At 33.1% G+C, this 25,078-nt stretch overlaps 2 protein-coding genes across 3 annotated transcripts in view; one reads left to right on the plus strand and one right to left on the minus strand.

Moving 5' to 3' along the window:
• Positions 1-564: 564 nt before the first annotated feature.
• On the minus strand, positions 565-24,923 carry ERLEC1 (endoplasmic reticulum lectin 1). 2 transcript variants are annotated; one of them, XM_039887172.1, is made up of 14 exons: positions 24,512-24,923; positions 19,394-19,498; positions 18,175-18,255; positions 17,518-17,595; positions 17,319-17,382; positions 16,687-16,721; positions 14,445-14,668; positions 14,225-14,354; positions 9,996-10,157; positions 9,327-9,386; positions 5,904-6,028; positions 4,408-4,485; positions 3,927-4,002; positions 565-1,478 (listed from the first exon to the last, which is right to left on the minus strand). In XM_039887172.1, the coding sequence occupies exons 1-14, from the start codon at positions 24,671-24,673 to the stop codon at positions 1,407-1,409; spliced, it is 1,452 nt and encodes a 483-aa protein (XP_039743106.1). In that variant the 5' UTR covers positions 24,674-24,923; the 3' UTR covers positions 565-1,406. The 2 variants fall into 2 exon arrangements, with proteins under 2 accessions (XP_039743106.1, XP_039743107.1); XM_039887173.1 differs by lacking the exon at positions 18,175-18,255 and having other exon boundaries at positions 24,512-24,820.
• The window catches only part of ASB3 (ankyrin repeat and SOCS box containing 3), an 85,417-nt gene continuing 85,262 nt past the window's right edge, over positions 24,924-25,078 (plus strand). The window contains exon 1 of the mRNA XM_039887167.1: positions 24,924-25,064. The gene's annotated coding sequence lies outside the window, so the exon portion shown is untranslated. The remainder of the gene's footprint in view (positions 25,065-25,078) is intronic.

Here is a 25,078-nt window from a genome sequence, read left to right on the forward strand (position 1 = left end):
AAATGTGAGGGTAATTCTTTTTAATTCACTGATATAATAAATGTGATTCTATAATTTATTAAATAAATGAATTTTAATGGATTTCGTCTCTGATCCTATTATGTTAATAGGAAATAAACTAACACTTATTGGGAACGTGGTGTCAAGTAGTGGGGCTAGGCTTTTTACATATGGTAAAATTAGTGCATTGGTATAACCACCTTATGAAGTGAGCAGTTTCTCTACAAAAGAGGAAGTGAGACTCAAAGAGGTTAATTGATCTGTCCAAGATCACACAGCCAGTTAGTTAAAGACAGTATCTGGACCTAGGTTTTAATTCAAAGTGCATACTCTTTCTATATGTGCTGTTTCCTACTAAAATCTACAAATAGCCCTCCAATAGTCAATTGTATTAACCTAAAGTAAAATATCTTGTCCGGAACTACTAAAGAGGAGGAAAAGTAAAGTATTTTATGGACGCTTTTCTGTCTTTATTTAGATATGTATGTCTAAAATGCAACAGGATAAATTTGTGTGCCATAGGGTAATGGAGAAAATAGAGGAACTAAATAATCTGCCATTGACTACATGACAACACTGCTTGTGGACATTTTATTCACTTTAAAATAAATATTGTGCCGTAAAACTGCCCAGAACTAAAATCTGTAGTACACAGTAGGCAAGTACAAAGGATAGCCAGCACAGTATGTTTTGTTAGAGTAAATTATTCTAAGTCAAAAGAGAAGAATCACTGACTGTTTACACCAGGTACATACTTTGAGAGAAAACACACTTATATTAAGGAGAAAGAAATATAAAAGTTTTGAGAGAAGAGAAGAAACCTATTACAAATAAGAGTTTCTTGAGATTAACAGAGGTGAAGAAAACTTGTATGTGAGGATTTACTATGTGCCTAGCTTCTAGTTTAATACCTGGTAGAGAGCAGTTGCAAATTAAAAATTTGTTGAAAGGATTTCAGGCACTGGAATACATATTTTACATGGTCTCTCATTTAAACCTCTTATCAATTTCTTTTTTCATTATCTTTACTTCATTAACTAGTTATAGATGCTATAATTTACATAATAAATCTATTATTTAAAAACTTTCAATAGGTACAATTATGACATTTTATTAGACTAGACTCTAAATTGCTTGGATGAGATTTATTTTGGAATCATATTATCCAAGCAAAGAACACAATCAGCTCATAAGACACAATAAAAATGAAAAGAATGAGACAAATGCCTGCCTTAGAAGTTTATCAATAACCTCTTATATATACATATATATTCACAAAGTGGTTGAGAGTTCTTTTATATGATCATTTAGATGAAGTCCAATGGCTGAGAACTCTATAATGGTCGGTCAGACAGAAGTCATCAAGACTTTCAATGACCTTTTCTTTCCCTGAACGTTACTATCCTTTAGTTGGGGAGAGAAAGAAGTCCATTTTCATCTGCTGTGTCTAAGATTTTACAGATCACTGGAGATTCAACCTAAAGAACAAAAACAACAAAACCATTAATAAGTTGCTTTATTCAGTATTATTCTGCCGAATGAATATATGTATATATTTTTGTTAAATGTATATGAGCCCTTGTTTTTGATAAACCATCCAATGTTATTTCTACAAATTGAGCTTTTTGAAAAACAATTTTTAGTCATCCATACAAAATACCAGATAAGAAAATATTTTTATCTCTAAAGTAAAAGTAAAGGACATGAATAAGAATATACAGCTAGGTTTTATACAATAAAAAATAGAAGATTATGGCATAATAATCAGTGTACAATTTAAAAAAAGGCAAAGAAAAATGTAACCCAAAGATGTACCAGGTGTTGACATTATCAGATGTTAAGATAATTATAATCAATATGATGGAGGAAACAGTGGAAAAGGTAAACAACATGTGTGAATAGATGAGGGAATTTTAGCAGAAAAAAGAAAACTATAAGAAAGAACTAAATGAAAATGTTAGTAATGAAAAATATATCAGAAATAAATTCATTCGAAGTAGGTTTGATGGGACATAGCAGAGGAAAGAATCAATGAAGTTGATGATAGTTTACTGGAAATGACTCAAATTGAAACAAAGGAAAAAAAAGTGAGAATAAAACAGAGTATCTGAGATTTTGGGACAAATTCAAACTAACATGTTTAATTGGAGTTTGAGAAATGGAAAAAGAGTGGGGCAGAAGAAATCTTTGAGGAGATAATATCCAAAATTTTTCCAAAATTGATGATATCAACTCACAAATCCAAGGAGCCGAGTAAACTCCAACCAAGGTAAATATAAAAATTAAAGATAGAATCATACATTTTCTAAAAGAAAATATAAAATAATATCTATGTGACTTTGGGTGGCAAAATTTCTTTGAACAAAAAAAGCATTAGCAATAAAAGGGAAAATACTGAGAAAATGAACTCCATCAAATAACCTTTTGCTTCTAAAAAGGCATTAAAAAATAAATAGGCAAGCCACAGACTGCGGAATAAAACGTGCAATATAAATACAAAGAACTCATATCCAGAGTATATTTGAATTCCTAGAAATAAATAATAAGACGAAGAAAAAAATAAAAATGGGTAAAAGACTGACAAAAACTGTCTCCTTGATGAAACCACAGTTAGGCTCTCCTAAGCTCTTTTGAGGATTCCATCTTTGGGACCTATCTCAGACCTGCGGAATTCAGTTTGCAGCAAAAAATCTTGATAAATCAGTTAGAGAATCACCATCCATATCTGATCGAATTCCTCATCTCTCATCTTTGATATCTGATCATCTTGGCTTGCCTTCAGCAATAATAAGTCAGTTTAGCAAGAATGCCCTACCCTTGATGTATCCTCTTAGTAATTTTTCATTCATTGGCCAACCTCTTCTTCTTGCTTTCTGCTTGTTCGCTATACATTCCTAGCTGTTTTTGCTGTATTTGGAATTGAGCTGGATTTCTCTCCCCTACTGTGATAGTCTTGACACTTTTTGTAATAGTCCCAAATAAAGCCTTGTTGTTTTAACAAGTGTCAGAATAATTTTTTCTTGGCGAGACACTTTACAAAAGAAGATATGTGAATGAGTAATCATGCAAAAAAGGTTCTCAAAACCATTTTTTAATATGGGAAATGCAAATTAAAACCACTAAGTTGGCTAAAATAAAAAGGCTAACAATATACCAAATGTTAGTTAAGATGTGGAACAACTGAATTCTTATATACTGCTGCTAGAAGTGTAAAATAGTATAACTACTAGGAGGACTGTTTGGCAAAAGTTAAACATATCTAATCTATGATTCAGCAATTCCACTCCCAGGTACTTACTCAAAAGAAATAAAAATTTATGACCACAAAAAGAGTTGTAAAAAAAAATATTCATAGTAGCCTTATTCATACAATCAAAAGTGAGAAAGAACTCAAATGTCCATTACAGGAGATGGATAAGCAAATGTGGTATACTTATACAAAAGAATACTATTCAGTAATAAAAAGAGAACAAAGTACTGATACATTCAACAACATGGTTGGGCCTGAAAGACATACTCAGAGGCCAGACATAAAAAATTATATGCTATATAATTCCATTCATATGATACCAAAAAAGAGGCAAAACTGACCTGTAGTGTTGAAAATCAGAAAGAGGTATCTTTAGGGACTGAGGAGTACTGACAGGGAAAGGGTCTAAAAAATTTTTCTGCAGTGATAGATATTTTGTTTTGGATGAAAGTTACATAGGTATATAAAGTATTGAGTTTGATGAGTTTTGACAATTTAAGATCTCTGCATTTAATTTTATATACATTCTACCTTCATAAAAAAGATATCAGCTTTTATAGAGGTAGTATAGTGGCTATATTAAATTTTAGAGACTTCTGAAGGTCTTTCTAAACTTAATGTTAAAAATTAAAATGTGGCCCCAAAATGAATTCCTGAGTATTAATTTTTTACTTACCCCAAGGATATACTGACAGGAATGAGGTTCTAGCATGTATACAGTAACAGCATGAGGAGAATCTGATTCTTTACACCTAAAAGAGAGTACTTTAAGGTGCTGCCTGAACTATATGAAATCATTTAAAATAATTTTCCTCTTAAGCTATGAAAATTCCATATAAGTGGCCTTGTATAACTTAAGATTTGAATATTATTTATAATAATTTAGTAATTATTATAACTTATGAATAAATAACAATTATTAAAGTTAATTTTAATCTTAGAATAAAATAATTTTTTAGAGGTAATAATTTAAATAATTTTATTTTTCAATTACAGTTGATGTACAAAAAGAATAATCTATGATAATACATTAATTCATAAATAATTATGGATTAATACAATTATTCATAATTACATTTTATATTTATAAAAACATTTGCCCATAGGAAGTAGATTGAAGAGAAAGGCACAGATCATGATTTGATGAGCCAACTTACTTTAGTTTTACAGTCACCTGTCTCGGTTTGTCAGTTATATCACAAATATCTCCATTCCCATAAAAATGTGACACCATCCTGAATCAGAAAAACACACAAGTTTTATTAAATAAAAATTTCACTAACTCAGAGTAACTGTAATGAGTAGGGTGAGAAGATGATTATTAGAGGATTAATTTTGCATTAGTTAAAAAAAACTGAGTATAAAATATTCTTTTAAAATACGTTTTTAGGGCTATGTCACAGAGAATCTCTCAGATTCTATAAAATGAATATAAAGTTGAGATACTTTGTAGCGGTTTAAAAGAATGATCTTCAACTTGCATATTATTTATTTGAATACAAACAGTTCTTTTAAAGTTAACCATTTCTCTAGCCCTGTATATTATTTGCTTTGTGGAATAGTTTTCCCATCTTCCCATCTTCTATCCATTCCACCCGTTAAAATACTGTAGTGCAGGTGTACACAGATTAAGCCTCTATAAATTCCAAACGAGCAGGATCCAAAGAAAAACTTTAATTTTGCTAGCCTCACACTCCTGTGCTTCAATATCTACTGTACATGATACATGAGCTATTTTCATATGAAACATATACAAATGTAAGAAAAATCCTTCTGTTTAGTATATTCTAGTTATTCTAATACTTACATGCCTATCTGTTAATTTTGTTAACTTTGATTTTGGTCAGCCTAAAGAGTCAGCTCATTCTGAAAACAGTCTCAATACCATCTATGGTAGGAAAGACAAAGTTAACACTCAAGAAGGGAAAAAAATGAATTAAAACTCACTGGGCAATTTTCTAGACTACTAGAAAAGCTAAAGTTTAGTTATTCTTGGGAAATAAGAGATTAATTCACTTTAGCTATACCTATATACCTATACATACCTATATAGCTCAAAAGAAATGACGTAGTTTTTTAAAAAAAAAAAAAGTTTAACTATGTTCAACCATTCTCTCCCAAAGGTTAAGTAACAAAGGGAAATGTTAGAGTATATTTAAATAGAACTAAACAACTTAAAGAGCTAGATTACACATGAGAGAGACAAATGCTGTATAACAGCCTCAGACCTAATACCTGGAATTGAGCTACTGTTGCTAACACCACCTCCACTGTCAAAGGCAGCAGCCAGTTTATTGCATGCTACAGCCAAGTACTAAGCTTTACTTGAATTGCTTCATTAGATGTCACAACAATTCTATGAGGCAAATACTACTTGATAAGAAAAGTGAGGCTGAAGAAGATTATGAAATTTGCCCGAGGTAGTCAGTGAAGAGCCAGCCAGCATTTGAATTCAGGGCAGTGGCCTTCGAAGACTGTGCTCTTAACTATTACACTATGGTGTTTCCCCACTAAAAGAAAACTACCCTAAGAGAGGTCCCTGTGAAAAACTGACCAGAGATTTTACTTCAATGGTTAAACTTTATGTTTTCAACATTCTGAGTTTTAAATATTCTACTAATCAGATCCAAAGGCAAGCAAAGTTAATTGTTACCTGACTGTCTGGGTACCATCGTCTTGAAGGTGATAGGCTCTAGCAGTGTTCTTCCTGGCCCATTCAATATGTTCTTCTTGGTTCCATGTCCCCACAATCACAGAGGTTTTCCCACTATCTTTGTCCTAATATATGAAAAAATATTTCTGATAATGCATGCTTGACATCATCAAGTAGACATTTCTGCTGATGGCTTATAAGCTAAAGTCCTTACCTTCATCTGCACAGTGGACAATCTATATTTAGAGGTAATGTTTTAGTCAAACTTGACAAGTAGAAATATGAGCTTATCATCTTCTTTATTCTTTCTCTGAAAAAATGAAACTACTTTCTAGTCAGACTAGCTCCAGATATAGTTATTTTTGATTCTTCTATTTCCTTCCTCTCCTACATCTGTCAGCCCTGTCACTTTTCTTCCTGGGGACGTTAGTGGCTTCAGACTCTTCCTCTATGTTTCCACTGCCAACATCTCACCCCCAACCAAGAGTTTAAATCTCCTATACCTAACATACTACTAATCTCACATAGTACTGTGATTCTTAATCAAATCTTTGGCCTCTATCTCTTACCCTGCAGCCACACTGAGCCTATCTTCAATTAACTTCTACTTTAAAATGTAAACCTTCAAATTATACTACTTTTCACATTACTCATTTGATACCATGCTCATTTCTGCTTCAAGACTGTTCAGAAACCCCCTTCCCCATTCTGCTTTTATTATTTTTAAAAAACACTAACTATATGATGTCCTGCATGTAGACTTCATTCTCTCTCCTTCCTTTTCCTTCCCTTTGTTCCTTCCTTCCTGTCTTCCTCTCCTTCATATTTTATGCCAGGCACTGTGCTGGGCACTCATATACATCTGATTAGTAGAATTAAAAACCTTACAGTGGTAAATGAAACAGGCACATCCACTGCCCTAGTGGAGCTTGTTGCCTAGCGGAAGTGAGAGCCATTAAACATTCTTTTAGCAACCACACTATAAGTTCCTAGACAGACATGGATTAAGAGGTTGGATATGGAACAAGACTGTCTGGATTTGAATTCTAATTTCACCATTTATTTCCTGTCATTTTAGGCAAGTTACTAAATCTTTGCTTTTGCTTCCTCATCCTGGAATAACAATACTTACCTCTTATGGTTGTTATGAGCAGTGCATGAGATAATATGTGTAAAGTACTTAGAACAGTGCCTGTTATACAGTGAGCACTATATACCACTCTGTTCTTTTTATATCTTGGCTGTGCCTGTTTCATTTACCGCTATAAAGGCTTTTAATTCTACTAATCAAATGTATATTAATACCCAGCACAGTGCCTGGCATAAAGTTCTAGGTTATATGACCTTGGCCAAAATAAGACTGATAAAAACCTAGTGTTGGCAAGTGTATGGGAAAACAGCCATTGTTAAGGGGAAAGTAAACTCGTCTAATCCTTTGGAAGGCAATTATTCAGCATGCATATACTTTGACCTAGCAAAGATATAATGAATATATTTGCAAAAGTCCACCAACAGAACTATTTAAAAATGATCACTAAGATACCATCACAGCAAAACTGAAAACAACATAATGGTCCATCAGTAGCAATCTGGCTAAATACATTATGGGTACAGACAGAACCCTCTGTACCTGCTGAAAAGAATGAGATCAGTTTTTGTTGACAAAGAAATATCTCTAAGATACTAAATGAAAACAATAAGTGCAGAGAAGTGCATCTAGTAGACCTCTTCTGTATAAATAAAAAAGTTATACCAACATTTATGTATATGTATTATTTATCTTGTTAACTGAAAAAAAGTTAATAGCAGTTACTTTTGGGATATGAATCAACGGCATACATTCCTTTAAAAAAAGCCACTGGGTATTATCTGGGCTGTAGTTAGAGGACACATGTACTTTATCATTTTTCTGTACTAATAAATGTTATTAAAATAATAAAACATCTACAAAGCAAAAAGAAAAAATGGAAAGAATAGTGAAATCGAACTTCTCAGGTTTAAGTGAAGAAAAAATGTCCTAGTTGACAGATGCTTCATAAATTTAGAATGATTTAAATGTGGCAGGTGAGTTGATGATCTTTCCAGGTATGATCCATCTTAGAATTTAAGACTGGCTCAAAACACCTCAAGAGGGCCAATACAGAATTTCTAATTGCTAGTTATTATTTCTTTTTAGAATTAAGAAGAACCTTTTAAAACAGGTCAGTATTTATAAATGTTTGTCTTCAACATCTAGTAGTTTATCTTACCAAACAAAGTACAATGATGACAAAGTTATTGTGGCTTCAACTTCAGAATTTAAGCAGCTTGGCTCAAGTGTGGAAGACTATGCTATCTGATTTATGAAATTATCAAAAAAAGAAGAATAAATAGCCAATAGCCAATGTGTCTACTCTTAAAACTTAAACTTAGATGACATGATATACTCTTTTGGCTGAGAAACTTGCTGCATTTACCCTATTTTACTACCTCTAGCAATAATGTATTATCTTATACATACACTTTAATTTAAAGATGACTTGTAGAATAATGTAATTTTTTTTCAGCAATAAAAAAGAATGAAATCTTGACATCTGTGACAACATGGATGGACATAAAGGACATTATGCTAAGTGAAATAAGTTAGACAGAGAAAGACAAATACCATACGATCTTACTTATATGTGAAATCTAAAAAAAAAAAAAAAAAAAAAAAAAAACAAAACAGAAACAGACCCATGGATATATAGAACAAGCTGATGGTTGCCGAAGGGGAGGAGGTGAGGGAATGGGAATGCAAAACAAAACAAAACAAAACAAAACAAAACAAAACGCAGTTTTTTTTTTTATTTACAGAAACTAGTATTAGAGGAACCCCAGCTAAATGACAAACTCTCAGTTTAGGGTTGTTAAAGGATGAAGACTATAAGAATGAGCTGTTAATTTGGCACATCACCTTAATGAATTTTTAAATGTGGAAAGCCAGGACTGGTGCTTAGTTTAGGATCCTAAGTGCAAAGCTTATCTGGGGCAGCAATAAATTAGTATGATTTTGGACATTAGCAACCAGCAGCTAGTGAGGAACAGAAAGGTAGCAAGGATCCTAAGGGGAAAGTTGGATTGAAAAGAAAAAAAAAAAGAAAAGATGAATTATAACAATGACTAATTTCTCAGTCAAAGCTAAACAGGTTAGTCACACTAGTTTATTATTCTCCCAGGCTCATAGTAATACAAGAATCTGATTAGTTAATAAACAATGTTACTTTAAGATGACTGACTTAGTACCAAGTTTTCCATTTTCTAGAATTTGGACAGTTTAATGAGTATTTCCACATTAAAATCATCTCATAACTAAAAGTAACACCAGCCTCCCTTTTTTTCCACAAAAGATTTTAAAAACTTTAATTCATCTAGAGGTAGAATGATATAAATGCTGTTCTATACCTCATGGTATTGATGTACATGTTTGCCATAGCAGAATTCATATTTCCACCAACCAACACCCTACAGGAAAGAAAACAAATCAAGTTACGTACAGCAAAAGGGGGACTAGGGCCTGTCTCAATATTGCCACATGATAGTGACAGAAGTATTTATAATTTTTAAAACATGTAATAGCAATAGTTTGATTGAAATTAAAAATTACTGAGAAATAAAAAATAGACAAAAAATTACTGCTGTAGACTTGATAAAATAAAATTAAATGAAAATTCCACTTGTAAGTGTATTTCTCACTGGAGCTATTGGAGTAAAATCTTACCTTTGTAGATGTTAACTCAAGTTTTAAATGTGATTGCTATATAACCAAAATGTAGGCTATACAACCACACGCCCATTCCAGCAATCAACCAAAATCACATGTGACTTAGGTATATATATTATCTGTTACAAAAGGGTCAAGTGTTAGCTTGTGAGTAAAGAGAACGTAATGGCTATGGATTAGATTATAGTAAGATGTATAGTAAGAGAGAAAATGTGCATTGGGAGGCTTCCAGAAACCTGCCATTTCTTTATAGATCAAAACCTTTTTCAATGCTCCTAATGACTTTTGACTAAACAACACACAAGCGAAAGCTACAAGATAAATATTTAAACTGAAGGTCCACTTCTCACCCCGTGAAAGCAGTAAGAACCACTAAGGAACTCTTTTATGAGTTGGTCATCTGTCAATTTGGATATGTGGGTTGTTCCAACAGTGAGCATCGGCTGAGAACCAACAGCAATGGCTTTGTGGATTGCTGGAAATCTCTCTTCTTTAGTCGATTGCAAATCTTCCTAAAATTAAACATATATATGTTTAAGAGTTCCTTTGCGACACTTAATATTTTCAGTTATGACTTAAAATTATTTTTAAACTGTAGAAAATTTGGAAAATAAAAGTTGTCTACTCATTTTTAACATGTTTTAAGAAAATAAATTTTGGAATGCTTAATATTGTAGAGAAAGCTCTAGGAAAAAAGTATCTACCTGTTAGGGGTATGGTGGCCATTCTTCACGTACAGGGATAATTTCCATTTCACATATTTTGTCTCATTATTCTTATAAGTACTTTGCTACTTGTTAGATTTTGTGTCTCTACATTTAGTTTTGAAAAATGTGGTTACTATGGGTAAAGAAAGGATAACAAGCAGTATAAAGAGAAATTGAGTGGGAGAAAACATGAATATTAGTTGTAATTATTCAAATGAAGCAGGACTTGGTTGTCCTGGAGGAACCTGCAATTTAGTAATGGAAGACACCAACTAATAAGGGTGCAAGCACCAGCAGATTCACAGAGGTAGGAGTGATTAAAATAGACTTTGATGAAGAATTGGAACATGAAGACTTCACAAAGAGAAAACTGTTGATTAATTCTTAAAACATAAATGATAATTTGTGATTTATGTGAATGTCTGGGTGTGTGTTTTGTGTCTGTGTATGCATACACATGTACACCTGAGGAAAAGGTAAAAGCAAAGATGTGTGGTGTGGTATGACATCTAAAGCAAAAGAGATAAGCAAGCACTAAATGGTGAAAAACTATATAATCCTAAGTTTAGACATTAACTTATAAGTTTCAGGCAAAGATATGGAGTGATCAGATTTTTAAGTAATCACTTTAGCAGTGACAGGGAAGAAGGAAGAGTAAGAAAAAAATCTGGAGGTGGGGAGCCAACTTAGGAGTTGCAGTAACCTAGGACAGAGATGAAGAGAACTTTAAGTATGGGAGTGATAGATAGGGATGGAGAGAAGAGGGCAGTTTTGAAAGAGGTTAATGAGTTAGAATCTGGTAGTTAACTGGGTATTGACAGGGAGTTAAGAAGAAATGAATCTAGCTAGGCCAGAATTGAAGAAGTGAGTGTACCAATTATAACTGAATAAAATAATTTAAAAAACTAAATATTAAAAGAGTTCCCAGTAAATGTATACTGAACACGATGTCTCCTTTTTCACCTGCTCTAGGTGCCATTAATCTATTGTGGTTCTTTTCTTCTACTTCCCCTTGGAGAAGTCACTGGATGGTTACTCTAGAAACCAATGACCTTTTCCTTTCTCTCCTCCAATGTTAAAGAAGAACAAAGGTTGCCAAGATGGCTTCTTATTTTTTGAAAGGACCTTGAATTTTATGTATAACTCTTTCTACGTTCAGAGCCTACTATGCTCCTGGTACTATTTTAAGTGCTGAGTATTAAAAATGAAGCCGAGATAGTCACTGCTCCTAAGGAGCTAAAGTCTAATAGACTAAACTAATTACTTAGAATACATCAGACCTATAGTAAAGTTAATGAAGAAAAATAATAACACTGCAGCTGAGATAAGGACAAGAGGTAGGAAGAATAGAAATATGACCATTTATTATTGCTTTTTGTGGACAGAATATCTACTGTCATTTTTAAGGAAAACTATTCCAATAAAAGCAAGATGATAGTAGTTTTCATAGTAGGGTTTAGAAATTCATAAAATAGAGTCCTGATAGTCTAGCAATTTCCAAATTAATGTAACATAATAATACAGATAAAACCAAAATTCTGATGCCAGATTTGTATTTTTATTAAAAAAATTCTTTATGACGAAGCTTGATCCACACTTAAGAGGCAAACCACTTGCCAAATATCAAATTTTAAAAGAAAAGTTATGTGTAATAAACTAGTTTATAAAAAATATGATTCTGAAATAAATATGATCAGTTTTAAGTGACTACTCATCCTATAGTATTACCTAAGATTTTCATATACAACATGTACTCTAAAGATCCTCTCATATTTTGAAAGCATTACCATCAACAGCTTTTTAAAAACAATTTTTTTTCAATTGGAAGATTAAACACATTAATTAAAATAAACTGGCACTTCTTTATTGAAGAGTAATTAAAGTTGGGATTTGTGAAGCATTTTGATCCAGCTGACTTAAGTACCTGTCAGTATTTAAATCACTATCAAGGAGAAGACCAGAAGAAAAAAGACCAGAAGAAAATTCCATCTCCAATCTTTTAATACAGTACTTCAAATCAAATGCCGATTAATATTAAGATAATTTTTCCCTCCTATCAGAATAGCAGTGTTCACAATATCCACAAAGATTCTGGTAATACTTTTGCAATAAATATTCAAGAGAAGGGAAGAAATAGGCCTTGCAGCTAAATGTTAGTTAACTAAACCACTGTTAAGTAGCCACGGCATAACTGGTAACATGCAAGAAGTTAGAAACCCCAAAGTAATGAAAGCATAGTTTATTTTCCATTCATTTTAATGTAAGAACCATAGGGAAAAAAACCAATCTACTAGAAGTCCTGGCTCTTTTGCAAAGGAAGTGACACTGGAATCATGTCTTTAAGCCAAAGAAGTAGAAGTTCAACAGCCATAGGGGAGGGAGTGGAGAAGGCAACAGAAGAGGGGAAACAATATATCCAAAGGCAAGGAGATTGGAAAGAATCTGGTACTTTTAGGAAACTCTTAAGTTGTTCAAAATAGCTGGGATAAAGGAAATGGTGACAAGAGATAAGGCTAAAGCCAGATCACTAAGGGGCTTGTATTTCCCTTTGATAAAATCATTGTATGATCAATGATTTTATCCTGATATAATCATTGTATGATCAACGATTTTATCCTGAGGTATATATCATGTTTACCACCAAAGGGTTAAATACATAATCAAATGTTCATTTCAGAAAGAGCATTTAATCAGCTGTGTGCGAAGGAATAGAAAGGGGATGTGTGGAGACTAGTTTCTGGTCCTAGGAAATGATAAGGTGCTAAATTAATGACAGGTTAGATTTGAAAAGCATTTAGAAGATAACACTAATAGCTCTTAATGAATGAACAAAGTTAGAGATGAATCAAGAGAGAGGTAAGAAAAATGATTTCATTTCTGACTTGACAATTAGGTAGGGCCTAGGATCAGTGTGAAAGAAAAAAAAAAGGATGAGCTTGAGATTATTGAAAATGTTTATGGCTATATCCACTAGGAAGATGGAAATGGAAGATAGAATATCAAAGGGGAGAAGCAGCATAGAAAAGTAGTTAAGCGGACAGGCTCTAGAATCAAACTGCTTTGATTCTAATCTGTAATCCATCACTTGTCACTTCCCTTCCCGAACCTTAATTTCCTAATCTGTTAAAATAATAACAGTATATCTTGCAGGTTGTTGTGAGAATTAGGTAACAGCTATTAAGACTCAATACATATTAATTATTGTGACTGTGGTTTGAGTTTAGTAAAAGTTTAGTACTGCAGATGTATATTTGGAACTCATGGGCATATAAATAGAAGTTGAAAGAATGGGCATGAATGAGTTTTCTTAAGGAGACTGTGCACAATAAGAAGAGAAGACAGCTATGGATAGAACTGTAGGGACTTCAACATTTTAAGGGGCAGGAAGTAGGAAAAAAACTAGTACAGAGGAGAAAAGAACCAGAGATAACTAGAGAGAATAGCTTGGAGTAAGGGGAGGAGAAAAAGTACAAGCTTCAAATATTCAGTGTTTTATGCTTCTAAAATGAAGTTATGCATATGTTCAGCAAACTGATGGGCTGCAGTCTATTTTTTCAAGAGGCCCTTGCTTAGCTGGGAAGTCTAGTCAACTAGTTAAAAATTAAACTTAAGAGAATGTTAAGTTTAGAATGAACAGGATGTCAAACTTTAAAATATGAAATCATAAGTGTTGGAGAATGCTAAAATAGTTTCTGAGAAGTATTAGAATAAGGAAAAAAAATTAAAACCAATAAAAAGAACTGGAATTTAAAACTTTGAGTAAGGAAAATAAATGATTACTACTGTACTATAGAAATCATTAAAATATTGACATATGCTCTGAAATTTGGGAAAGGAAGCACTGAGAAAATACAGCTGGGTAATTTTCATACCTCTTTATTTCTCCTGAAAGGCACCCTTAGAATTTCTTCCTGCTGTTCCAACTGTCTCAGAGTGAGGGGTTTAAATGGTGATCCTGGCAGTGACTGGCAAAATATGTCATTCACAGGAGATGCTCTGAATCTGTTCAGTAAGAAGAAAGCATTAAAGCAAAGTATATGGTACTTTAAAATACGTGCATTTCATGTTTAAAATATTAAATCCACATCCTACCTATATTTAGGATGACTGCACAAGAGTGGTGTCAAAATGACAACTTCATATTCACAAGTTGTAACTTCAGCTACTGAAAGAATTTCATGCTTAGATTCGGGATGACATATGTACATCACAGTACTTGATCTGGGCCGGTTCTGTTTCAAACTACAAGGTGTACCATTTCCCATTCCCACAGGATAGTAAGGTGTCATCTGACCTTCGATATTTTTAGTGGGAATCTTAAAAAAAGAGTATAAGACAGACTTTTCATTAGAAATGGGGGTAGGAGTGAGGATGGGAGAAGCACTTATTCTGAAAGGAAGAAAACTATATATTTACAAACTAACATTTATAAAGGTAACATTTCCATATTTTCTATAAGTTGTCTAATATTCTTTCGATTCATAAGTTCTTATAGGAGCAAATACATATTTTCAGAGCTAGTTTAATACAGCAAAAAAAGAAAATTTTACTCAAGTGCTCAAATTAAGATGTTAAGTAAATGTACATGTATATAAAAGGCTACAATATCCTGATTAATCTGAATTGTTTTAATAGTTCTGAAGAAACAGACTAAGATAAAATATAGGAAATTAATATACTGGGCTAGTCAGAGCTTTCTAAAGTCAGTGAATGGCTGTGTTAGAATTTAGATTCTAGAGGTTCAAAGTCTGATTTGTCAAAATGTGGGGCTATATAAAAATAAAACACTACCTTCTAAATAGGAATCTAAATACTACACTAGTTCATCAATTTTCTTTTCTTTCCTGTTATTACTATTAACAGATATATTTTTCAGCATATAAACTCATATAAATCTATTCAAGGCCAGCTAAAGACAAACGGAGAAATTTTCATGGAATAGGAGAATAAAAGAGATCACCGCAGAAAACAAGGATTATTAAGGAGTTAGCTCTCATACTTTCATCTACATACACAAAATAAAAGTCTAATGTAAGGCTTTAAAAAGATATCATTACTAATGTCTCCAAGCAAGCTCTCTGGAGGCAGGGAACTCATCTTGTATCACTTTGGCACCTTGTCAGTACCAGGTCCAAAACAGGCAATAAATAAATGTTTCTAGGGAAAAATATTTTGAGATTTCTTATATGTTATTTTCATGCTAACATCTGGAATTAGAAAGTCCAGGGTTCAGATCCAGTCTCTGAGTTTACTAGCTTTATAACTTTGACCAAATTTCAGTTTTTGTCATTAGTAAAAGCAGAAATAACAATACATTACTCAAAGGCTGAGGGGAGAGTTAAGCATTACCTTTTGTTACATGCCTGGCACAATACCAGGCTTATAAATTGAAGCTTAGTAAATGCTAGTTTTCTTCCCTTACTCTTTTTATCTTCTTCCTTTATCATTTCACACTTTGAATTCATCTTGCTATCCTCTAAAGCCATAGTAAATAAATACTTTATTTCAGAGGTACTCTGTACAATTAAAATCTCTTAAAATAGTAATGCTATCTGGATCTATACTAAGCTTATTGATTCCCCTCAAAACCACCCTTTTAAGTTATAGGCATCCCTTTTAAGTAATTTTTAAGGCCTTTTGCCATTTCACTTACTTCTAATAAAAGTATTCTGATATGAAAAATCATTTATAAAAATATCCTCTATCAAGTTATTTAATTCTCGTGGAAGCTCTTAAGATTCAGAGAGCATTCCTTGAACTACAGGGGCACTTAAAAATTGTGATTAGGTACCCTAAAAAAATCATTCTTTTTAAACAATTCTATTTAGTCATCAATTATGCATTCATTTTCTATAAACATTTATGAAGTATCTATGTTATACTCTGCTTTGCACTGTGGGGTAAAGAGATAAAATGACAGTCCCTGCTTTTAAGATGCTTGCAGTCTGGCAGCTTGTTATTTACATATATAGTTTATCTGTTTTACCCACAGGAGATAGAGACCAAACAATAGAAAAAAAAATGCAAAAGCTCTTATGTTAACTAGAGGGAACTACTGCAAACCACAGAGGTGATATAATGCTGTTACAGAAAATTTCCCAGATATGTCTTTGGTAAGGCTGTTTATTTTTGTATGATCTTAAAAGTAAATAAAAATATCACAGTGTAACTTTTCTCAGAAAAACCAAACATATTGTATATTTTCTTCTACCCAGTCTTTTGTAGTATTTGGTAGGTAAAGAACACATGGCTATATTCTGTCGATTAACTTGTATAAATTCATGCCTCAGTAACAACAGATGTTAAGAGAGAAAAATCAACATTTGTCACTTGCCTCTTTTGATTTTTCCTTTTCTTCTGCTTCTTGTTCTGTGAAATAAGAGTAAGTTTGAAAGAATGACCAGCGACTTAGTAAGATACAAATGACTAAGTTTTCAATCAACTTTGTAATCTTAAACTTCTTTCTAAAGAAGACCCAAAACATACATATACTTTTTATCTTAGTACTCTTAGTTTCCTTGAAATGGTTTTGTTTGAAAGGATAGTCATTTAATCTTTACCTAGGAAATATTCTATTTGATGCATAAAAACTTGCCACAACGTATTCTTTTGAAGTATTTTTATTTCAGTGAAAAGTTTAATCTTAATTGACCAATTTAATATAGAATAAAAAAATATTTCACAATTCGAGGGATATTTCTACATGTTTATTTCCATATATAACAACTTTGCTTAAAGCAAGCAAGACTAACACTGTATAACACTAACATGTATATTTTTATCAGATTTTTAAAAATTTAATGGGTAGAAAAAAAGCATAATGGTTATTAAAGCAGGAAATAATGAAAAGATTGCATTTTAGCATTTTAAAATTCATAGTCTCCAATAAGATCTTTTAAATTCCAATCTGAAAATTTACTTTAAATCAAATTCCAATATCACTATCAAATAACTATAGAAACAAACCTTTTTCAGATAGAAGGTTCTTAGCCAATATATTCCCAAGGTAGTACTCATGAATATTTACTTTCTATATTTAAAAATAAAATAAAAATATAGTAAGTATTTTGCAAATGCATTTTTCAATACAACTTTAAAACCACCAATCTTATTAAAGTTCTCATTTTATAATGTTCTATTCTTCATATTTTAAAGAAAAACATACCTGACCACTTTCTTTCTCTTCATGGTACTGCCGGATATGTTTTCCATGACATACTTCATAAGTCCAATAAGACTCAATCTAAGAAAGATAGATGCATTTAAATAAACAAAAGCCACATCACTCCATTAAATTACCTTTTGATATTTTAAGTAGCTGAGTAGATTTCTCTCAAAATTTAAGGTAAGCTTTTATTAAGTAAAACTTACTATTATGCCTCAGAAAAATACAAAATTTCTGAAGCTTATTCGTTGTTTTCACTAATTAGTTATTTGTGAAAATTCTGTGAAGGAAATAGGTCTAGAATACACATGGGGTCTGTAATAACCACCTGGCATAGGGATCATTTTCTACATAGCTTAAAAAATAATAATTAGCATTTTTAATTAAAATTTTATATAAGGAAAATTTATTTTGAGCTGAATAACATTCAAAGCAGTTTGGTAAATGATATTATTTGATACTGGTATTATTGGGTGTTTGCTGCATATAATATACAGGGCTTTCAATGAACAAAATACTATTAAGCAATGGCTTAGATTTACTATTAAAAATTTGATACAACATAAAAAAGTAAAAAGAAATGCAGAATTATTTTCAAGCATCTATTGGCTGCTGGAAATTTATTTTCTAGTTATCAAGTGAACATAAAATACATACTCTGTAGGAACAACTGCTTTGTTTAAATAGTGGCTCCAATAGCTCTCTTGGATTAGGGCCTTTATAATCCTTTTCTTCTTCCTATGAAAGAACTAGAGTTTAATACTTACAATTATTCTGGAATTTTACCCAACTGCTGTTTGGGTATTAACTCATTGGTCAAATCACAAATGCTTGGAAATAAAAAGGGGTAAAAAAGTCAAAACTTTTAATAATATCCTATGGTGTACCACTTCTTTCAAAATAATTGAAGTATAAAATATGGAGCCATAGAATAATCTTCCATTCTTTCTTCTCTTAAGAAAAGGTTTTTGAGTATCAGTTTTCTGGACAATTCTTATAAACCCATTTCAGAATTTTTAAATGCTTGCATCCAAACAAATTCTAGTTATGAAAGCCTCAGAATAGTGGAATCTTGTCAAATATATTGGAAAATTTTAAGGACTTCTTAGTTTTCTATGTATTTTTACAGTTCAGACTCAAATACCATATATATATATGTGTGTGTGTGAGATTCTGTGTATTTGTGTTAAGGTTTAAAACAAAATGAGACAGATAGCTATCTTTCACAGATTTCAAATCTGAACAAAACCTAAGAAAGCACTCACTGAGTTTAATATTTCCATTTTACAGATCGTGAAAATATTATGTAATTAGCTCAGTAAATTTATTGAGCAGAGGAATTAAGTTTCAAATTTGTTCAAGGTTCCATAGCTAACTATAGCCTATACCTCGCCTCCTGGCTCCTAGGCTGGTGTCCTTTCCATTTTATCATGCTGCCTCTCCTGTTTCATCTTGAAAGAAGTCATTGCCTTAAAGGATGGATAACAGGCAGTTAGGGCATTTTAGGAGGAAGAAATGGGCATGAGCTAAGGTAGTGAGAAAGCACAGAACACCTATAAATTTATTAGCAATTTTTATAAAAAAAAATGTCATATGCATTTAAAAATTATATCTTGTTTCCAAACCCTTATTTCTACAAAAGAAAGCAAGCGTGGAGTTAGATTTTCATTCAAACCATTAAGAACTGGTTGCTAATTATTCTAAGCTGAATTGTAAAATCAAAGAATTTAGGATAATAAAAGTGATTACTATTTTTATGGTAGAACAGGATTATTGAGACAGCTGTCATTCAATTTTATTTTAGAGCACATGGTTGCAATGTTTTAAATAAATATCTTTGGTGACAGGGATTATCAATATATTTATAAAAACATACCTCATCCCCACCTGTTACAAGGGGAAGAATGCATTTATATTTTTCTTTATGTGTAGTTGTCATGATGACATAATTATCTTCTTTATACAAAACTCCAGTTGTAGGCTAGAAATAAAACAAAAAATATACATTACTTTCTCTGGTTAAACTGTATTACATTGCATATCTTAGCTTATAGTCCTAGGTCAAACTAATTCATCATTTCAACAGAGTATTTTTAAACATATTTCCAAGGTAAAGGGAAAACATTCTACGTATTTGTAATGACAAAATGAAGGTGACAAACTTTATATCGGTGTTACAACATAACAGAAAAAATGAACAAAAATAAAGTTTGGAGTATAAAGAAAAAAGTAGTAATGTAACAGACTGAAGTTAAAATATGGATTAAAAAGCGTTAAGAGGCAATAAATGTTCATGGACACACCATCACTGAATACTCATACTAACAATTACCACCTACATGTGAGAATATATAGCACTTTACAAAAATACTCTTAATTCTGCTGGATGGGGCACTTGAACAAATTATAGTGCAATATTTTTCATATTTAGATAATGTATGGATAAATTACTTTTAAAAATCACTATAAATCCTCTGTGCTGACTTAACTTTTTTTAGTGTATCAGTCAGCAAAACTTTTTTCTTTTTTTTTAGGTGAGGTAACCTTTGGTTGATCTCACAGATTGCAAGGACCTTGTCAGTTTACAATCCCTTATTTTTTATGCCTGGTCTTTCTAGGTGGTCTCCCGTGCAAGTACTAACCAGGCCCGATCATGCTTAGCTTCCGAGATCAAACGGGATCAGGCTTGTTCAGGGCCATAGACAGCAAACCTTTTCTATGAAGGGCCAGTAGTTAATATTTTAGGCTTTGTGGGCTACATGGTCTCAGTTACAACTACTCAACTGTGCCATTGTAGTAAGAAAGTGTATAAACAATATGTAAATGAATAAGAATGGCTGTGTTCTGAAAATATTTTATTTTCAGAAATAAAAATATTTTACACCTTTGGGCTGGCCCAAAAGTGTAGTTTGCTGGCTCCTGGTATATATCAACAAAACTATCCTTAAAGCTTTCTATACAATGAACCCAAATTCACAAATCAAATATGAACCAATATAATTCAAATGAACATTTCAATTATTATAACTAATATTATTTAACTAAACAGAAATCTCTGTGATAGCACATGTCACTAACTACTGGGGGAGAGGTTTCACAGTCTATGACATGGGTTCTGTGATAACTAGATTCTCTCTTTTTTCCTCTTACACTACTATGAAACCACTATACTATCTGGCTATCACTGGCAAGAAAAGAACCACTCTTATTAAGTGCCTCTGTTCTTTTCTCAATTTAACAAAAACAACTCTTAACCATAATAAAACCAGTACTACTTGACATCAATGTCATCTTAAATGCAAATGCAAGTTTCGGCAATGTTTTCTCAAGACAATAAAACAAAATTAAAATTAGCAGTAAATACTAGCTGTATTAACTACACAACAGTACCATTTTAAGTACTTTACATTTATTAACTTATTGATTCTCAAAACAAGTATTCTATCCATCTTATAGAAAAGGAAACCGAAGCCCAGAGCTTAAATAATTTGTTCAAGGTAACATGGCTAAACTAAGTAGACTGGTTCCATATTCTGTGCACTCTTAACTGTTTTAACATATTTGAATCAGCTTTTGGTAACATTTTTTTTAGGTTACCATATCGACTCCTGGATTATAGTCAAGGATCCTTGTTTAAAGACCATTATAAATGAAGAGGGGAATCAAAAAGATTTGAAAATGAGAGTTGCAAAGTTAAATTTGTGATAAAGGAATCCTTAGAAACATTTATTTAGTTGCTCCAACAAATTGCTATAACATTTATAATGCCTTTCAATATTTTTCAGATATATTCAGAATATGATAGTGAGTTCTGCAAAGCACGACTCATACTCACTTAGCAATGGATGGTCTGAAATCTTGTAAAATCATTGCTGTACTGTAGTGAACGCAGATACTAGCACTTACATGTATTCACCTCTATTTAAGTACTTGCAACTCTAATGTTCAGAGCTGACTTCTACAGCAATATCGACTTATTTACTAAAATGATCACCAGCGCTGACAATGGAAAAAGGAACTGCTTGTTTGGAATCACAGCAAAGGAAAGGAAGACAATTCTTTTTTTGTAATAAAAAACTAGTCTTGGGTTTTATGTCTATATGATAAATGCATTCCTCTGCCTGTTGTTTTTAAGATCTAGGTAAGGGGTAACAAAAATAGAAGACATCGCCATTCTTAAGTGAAGATGCAGAGACTTGTTTTTCACTAATTTAGGAAAGGCTACTTTCTTCGTCAAAAAAACAGACCAAGTAGGAATTCTTCTATGTGAAAACTCTGCTAAAATAGTCATTTATTGGGATCACAAAGTAAAAATTTTTAACAAACTTCACCTTACATTTTTGTAATAGAAATTACTGGAAAAAAGTAATCTTTTTAATCTTTTGTGATTTTCTAAGTTAAAAAAAATTTTGAATCTACTACTAAAATGCTTCCTTCTGATTTTGTGAAATAGGTCTCTACTTTAAGAAAATATAATAAATTCTGAATGTACAGAATTACAGGTAGTTTGTAAAAAAACTTGTTTTATGTAACTTAATCCCTTAAAGTATTTTCAGCATAAGAGGCAATTTTAGTGATTTGATAAAAATCAGATTTTAATATAATAACACTAAACAAAAGGGGTACTTTAGGGTTAAGGAATTTTAAAAATATCTTGGTAGGGAAGAAATTCCTAATGTTTGATAACTGGAAGAATTAAGATAAAGGATGAGAGATAATACCCTGGGAGAGGCACAAGTTTTCAACATATATAACATGCTTGGAACTATTCTTCTCTAGTGTTTGGAGAAAGTATTTGAGTGGGAATACACTTCCATATTAACAACAGAAGTAGAGAAAATTAGACTTATTTTGTGGTTTTACTTTGGTGAAATCCATGAACCCTGTAAGGAATAATTGAACACTAATGACATTGGGATATTTCAGAAAGAAAATATATGCATGAAAAGATAACTGAATGCTAAAAACCAGTAAAGAATATCATAATCATTACTGTAAACATTTAAAAATGTACAAATTTTTGGTGCTTAATTGAAGGCAAAATTGTACTGATTATATAGTTTTGATATATATGAATGGGAAGATGATTTAAAGCACAGAATTTTAAAGCTAAAAAAATGTGGATCTAATCTAGTCCCTTTCAATTTTAGATGGTAGAGAGATAAAATACATCTGCTTAATTATATACAAATGTCCAACCAACTGGCTCACACAAAAAAAAGACAGCGCCAGGTGAGGAGGGCTATAGTTTCAATTACATAAAGTAAGAAAGGGAAGCCTTAAAATTATAAAAATATTCTTTGAAAAAATCAAGACTAATGATAACGACTCCTGGGGGTTATTTTTGTGTGAGAATCATAGACCTTTTGCAACTCATATAAAAATGTCTCTCGATTTTTCTCAAATTAACTCAAACTTAAAAAAAAATGAAAAAAAATTTCTCCTCAATTCTTCAAATGTTCCCGCCTTAGATTATGTTGCATTGCCAAAGAAAAGTAATTAAAAACAAAATTTCAAAATAAAATTGTTAGATATGTGAAAGGTTGGTATAGCATAACATTTTTAGCCAGCAAACAACAGTGCCAGAAAGAAAATTGTAAGACAATTTGGTAGCAACCTCTAAAAAGGCTAGTTTTAGTCATCCACTTATAGGTCAATAAGTTTGCAAGGCCACATATTAGCATGCCTTTTTAAATTAAAAAAAACACAGGTGCAAGAGTAAAAAATTTTAATGATCACATTCTTTAAACATTTGCCATGCTCATTCCAAGTGTGCTCTTTGGAAACAATATGAGAGGTTGGACTAAAGTATTCTCACCCAAGCCTGCTTAAGTTAAATTTGACTTGCAACTTTTATTTAAGTATTTCAATATATTATCAATATTTTATGGCATTAACCCAAAAATAAACTTGGCTTCCCAGAGAAATATTTACTTAAATTTGAACTACTATAACCAGAACTGAAAATAGGGGTGGAGAAACAAACCAGGTGTGAAATATTAGCAAAAACTAACATTTGCAAACTGAAAGCTGTTGTGGTAATGATGACATCCATCATCCTGGTAAATCTTGTTTTTACATGATGGTATCACTTATTCATGTTTCAATCAAATAGTAATAGAACAATATACTAAAACAGTCTCCCAAGTGAGATGACTATAGGTAATTGGAATAAGATTTTTTTTTTTAAGTTTTGCATGTCCTAGGACTTCAAGATACATGTTTTATTATACAGTTAAGTATTTTAAGAGCACAATCTTTATTGGCCTTCAGAGCATAGGAAGACTTTTCACTAGTCGACTCCTCAAAAAAAAGGACTGAAAATTTTCATTACTGTGGGGTTATAAATGTTCTTCAGCGCAGGAAAACTGATCATAAAACCTCATGTTCCGAGATCTTAAGTAATAGTTGTAACACATCAAAGCTATAAAGGATATTCTGCATAGAGCGTCGTTAACATCTCACAGGCCAAAAAGCCCTCTTAAAAAAAACTTTGAAAGGAAAAGAGCTCTGTGTGTGTGTGTGCGTGTGTGTGCACACGAGAGAAAGTACGAATATGAGAGAGGGAGCTCATATCTGCAGCACATCGGGTGTAACACTGAAGGAGAGAAGGCTGTTGGTGGACGAAGAGCTGCGGTCCACTTTCCAAAAAGAAGATAAAAGTGTACGCCTGACGTGGTCCTAAGAAAGCTTCTTCCACAGGGCGAGCAGTGTTGGTTAGCAAGGTCTTGTGAGGCTGATTTAAAAAGGGGCGAGCAGGTGACCGCTGCATCCCCAATGCTTAGCATAGAAGGCACATCCACGTAACGTGTTCGGAAAACACTTGTTGTATGAATGAATGAACGCGGAGTAAATGACGTTTTGGACTGGGGAAGGAGGCATGCGCCTGCAGAGATGGTTCTAGGGGTGAAAAGCGTAGAACACCGAGGGAAGGGACCAAACCCTTAGTGCCGGGAGGAAGAGAGATGGCTACGGGCTTCGCGAGGGCACTGACCAGAGAGAACTCGGTGCCGGGCCAGTTGACTCGGAAAGGGATGTCATCGCTGAGTTGGGGGAGCGCTCGGCCGCCGCCGGACGCCTCTAGAAGGCCGCAGAGGACCAGTAACACTGGTCCGCCTGGGACCAGACTCCGCGCGCCGCCGCCTCCTTCCTCCATCCTCCACCGTCGATTTCTCCAGCCGCCGACACAGCCTCCTCTTCCCACAGAGGAGAGGAGAGGAGGGGGAGGAGGAGGAGGAGGCGGCGGGACTACTAAACGCCCAGGCAGACCGGGGCCCAACCGCCGCCACGTCTCCTTCCGGAGACCCGGCAACACCGCCCCTGCCCGCTTGGGTTACCCGCCACCGTTTCCGGGGCGGGCGGCATATCAACATCCGGGGCCGCCGAGCCGTCCGCCTACGGAAGCCGGGACACTGGTCGGGTCTTTCTTGTTTCCCACAACCGCAGTTTCGCGGGGAATCGAATGTAGCGGCCTCCCGGGAGAGGACGCCTGAAGACCGGGCCTCGGACAAGTCTTTCCCGCCGAGAAGTGGCGGCACAAAGAGCCGGTGAGTCCGGGAGA

The sequence above is a fragment of the Pteropus medius genome, unplaced genomic scaffold (assembly GCF_902729225.1).
Source record: "Pteropus medius unplaced genomic scaffold, Ma_sr-lr_union100, whole genome shotgun sequence".
Taxonomy (NCBI): Eukaryota; Metazoa; Chordata; class Mammalia; order Chiroptera; family Pteropodidae; genus Pteropus; species Pteropus medius.